The sequence below is a fragment of the Cyprinodon variegatus genome, unplaced genomic scaffold (assembly GCF_000732505.1).
Source record: "Cyprinodon variegatus isolate N-32 unplaced genomic scaffold, C_variegatus-1.0 Scaffold381, whole genome shotgun sequence".
Lineage (NCBI taxonomy): Eukaryota > Metazoa > Chordata > Actinopteri > Cyprinodontiformes > Cyprinodontidae > Cyprinodon > Cyprinodon variegatus.
Window position 1 is genome coordinate 680,854 of NW_015150834.1, and position 1,872 is coordinate 682,725.

General features: G+C 45.4%; 2 protein-coding genes across 2 annotated transcripts in view; one reads left to right on the forward strand and one right to left on the reverse strand.

The window, feature by feature from the left end:
* The window catches only part of LOC107092440 (interleukin-17A-like), a 57,390-nt gene that overhangs the window by 41,799 nt on the left and 13,719 nt on the right, over positions 1-1,872 (forward strand). The gene's annotated exons all lie outside the window — the stretch shown is intronic.
* The window catches only part of top3b (topoisomerase (DNA) III beta), a 23,278-nt gene that overhangs the window by 15,051 nt on the left and 6,355 nt on the right, over positions 1-1,872 (reverse strand). Inside the window, 4 exon segments of the mRNA XM_015386921.1 lie at positions 42-66; positions 112-268; positions 845-1,041; positions 1,139-1,320. Coding sequence (XP_015242407.1) covers positions 42-66; positions 112-268; positions 845-1,041; positions 1,139-1,320 — 561 coding nt within the window.

The following is a 1,872-nucleotide window of genomic DNA, read 5'->3' on the forward strand; positions in this document are numbered from 1 at the left end:
TATCGGATATCGGCCAAAATTCCAATATCGTGCATCCCTACCTAAAGATGATGGTACCCAAACTGTCTGTACCAGACCAGAACCTACAGACAACTAAAGGACCTAGGATACCTTTGCCTGGATGACCCAGAATGTTTCCGGTTTAAAGGACTGGATCTTATCATGGCGCTCCACACAGAATCCGAGCGTTGGGGTCTGACACGGTCCAAACGAGATTAGAGACGAGTCCAAGTTCCCATATTTGCCCTGGAAATATTTGGTCTGGAACCTGAAAGCAGACAGGAACAGAGTGAGAAACAAGACCTTAGAGGATCTAACCGCTGCTCTCCTCAGAATCCCACAGCCTCCAGCCGGTGTTCCGTCAGATGAGCATACCCGGTCAGACCAGCACACCCATACCCGTCTATCCCTTTAGTTTTGTACTAAAAATAAACTTTAAACTACCTCAAGGGGCATGTATTACGTATGGCGTATGGCGATCTGACCTTAAATAGTTTTTTTTGTCCATGACTAAAGGGATGCACGCTTGTGAGGTGGTTTAAAGTCTATTTTTCATACAAAACTAAAGGGATAAACTCAAATCTGACGTCTTGCGCATTCGATTGACTATGGGTATGCTGGTCTGACGGGGTATGCTCATCTGACAGAACACCGGGCCTGGGAGCAGAACTGGACCAATCGAGGAGCTGATGGGTACTCTCTGAAAAACAGATAATACAAGTTTGATTGTTTTTCTTTAAACAAATATAGATATTACAGAGCAGATTTAGAATTTGCATGAACATAAAATCTAAGCTGCTTTGGATGATGTCATCAGGTCAAAGGTTGAGTCGGATCAGCCCACCGTGTGAAGGCACAGCCGATCCGCAGGTCCAGCTCCTGGCGGGCGTCCACCGACAGCGCCTCGTTCTTGTTGGGTTCCCCCAGGCGGTTCATGGCGTTCCAGATGTCGGTGTCGGTTATGGAGCTGAACTTGGCCCGGAAAACGCTCTGCTCTCTGCCGCCGCCTTTATTCATGACCGGCTGGATGGCATCCAGAACCTGGGGTTCAAAGCGGTGAAGTTGGTAAACGGACGTCGGTTTTCTGACTCCAAACAAACATTTATCCTTTGGTGCAAAGAGGTCAGACTTAGAGTACCTCGAAACAGATGTTTTCGCCTTCTTTGTCACAGTCCAACCATAAAACCACACAGTCGCAGCCTCGGGCCTCCACCTGCAGGAACTTCACCATGTTCAGCTTAGGGTTGGCCTCCTTCTTCTCTGTGGGAGCTTTACTGAACAGTTCTGCCGGGTCCACCTTGTCCCAGTTGTTGTATTTTCCTACAAAGAGAGCAATCTGTCAGAAAAATCCAGATGGGCTGATTCTGATCTGTTGACTGAGACACGGATTCTATGAGATCTTTCTTAAGTTTAATGTCTACTAACACTGGTGGGCTGGAAGGGCCTTCAATGTTGGCCTAAAATCACAACCTAAACTTAAATTTTCCTCTTTCCATCTGTATTAATTTATTCCAATTCATTTATTTTGTAGCGTTTCTCTTTGCTGCGCTGCTTCCATTACATTTATCTGGTTGCTATATTTTTCGTCCAATCAGATTTCAGCCTTCGTGGGTTGCTATGTCAATCAAATCTGCCCAGAGCCTTTAGAATCAGCAGTGTTGGCTTATATTACTGTAACAATATTACTGAGGAACGTTTTCTTTAACCAATCAGATTTCCGATTTACCCCACAGGACCAGCCATCGGGCCCGCCCCTACGTCAGCATTTTCTCTCCTCTGATTGGTCAGTTAGAGCTAAACGTTTACAGCCAAGTTAAGCTAGCGGTAATCTGTATTTTTGATTCGCTTTTGTTTTTTTTTTTTGTTTTTTTT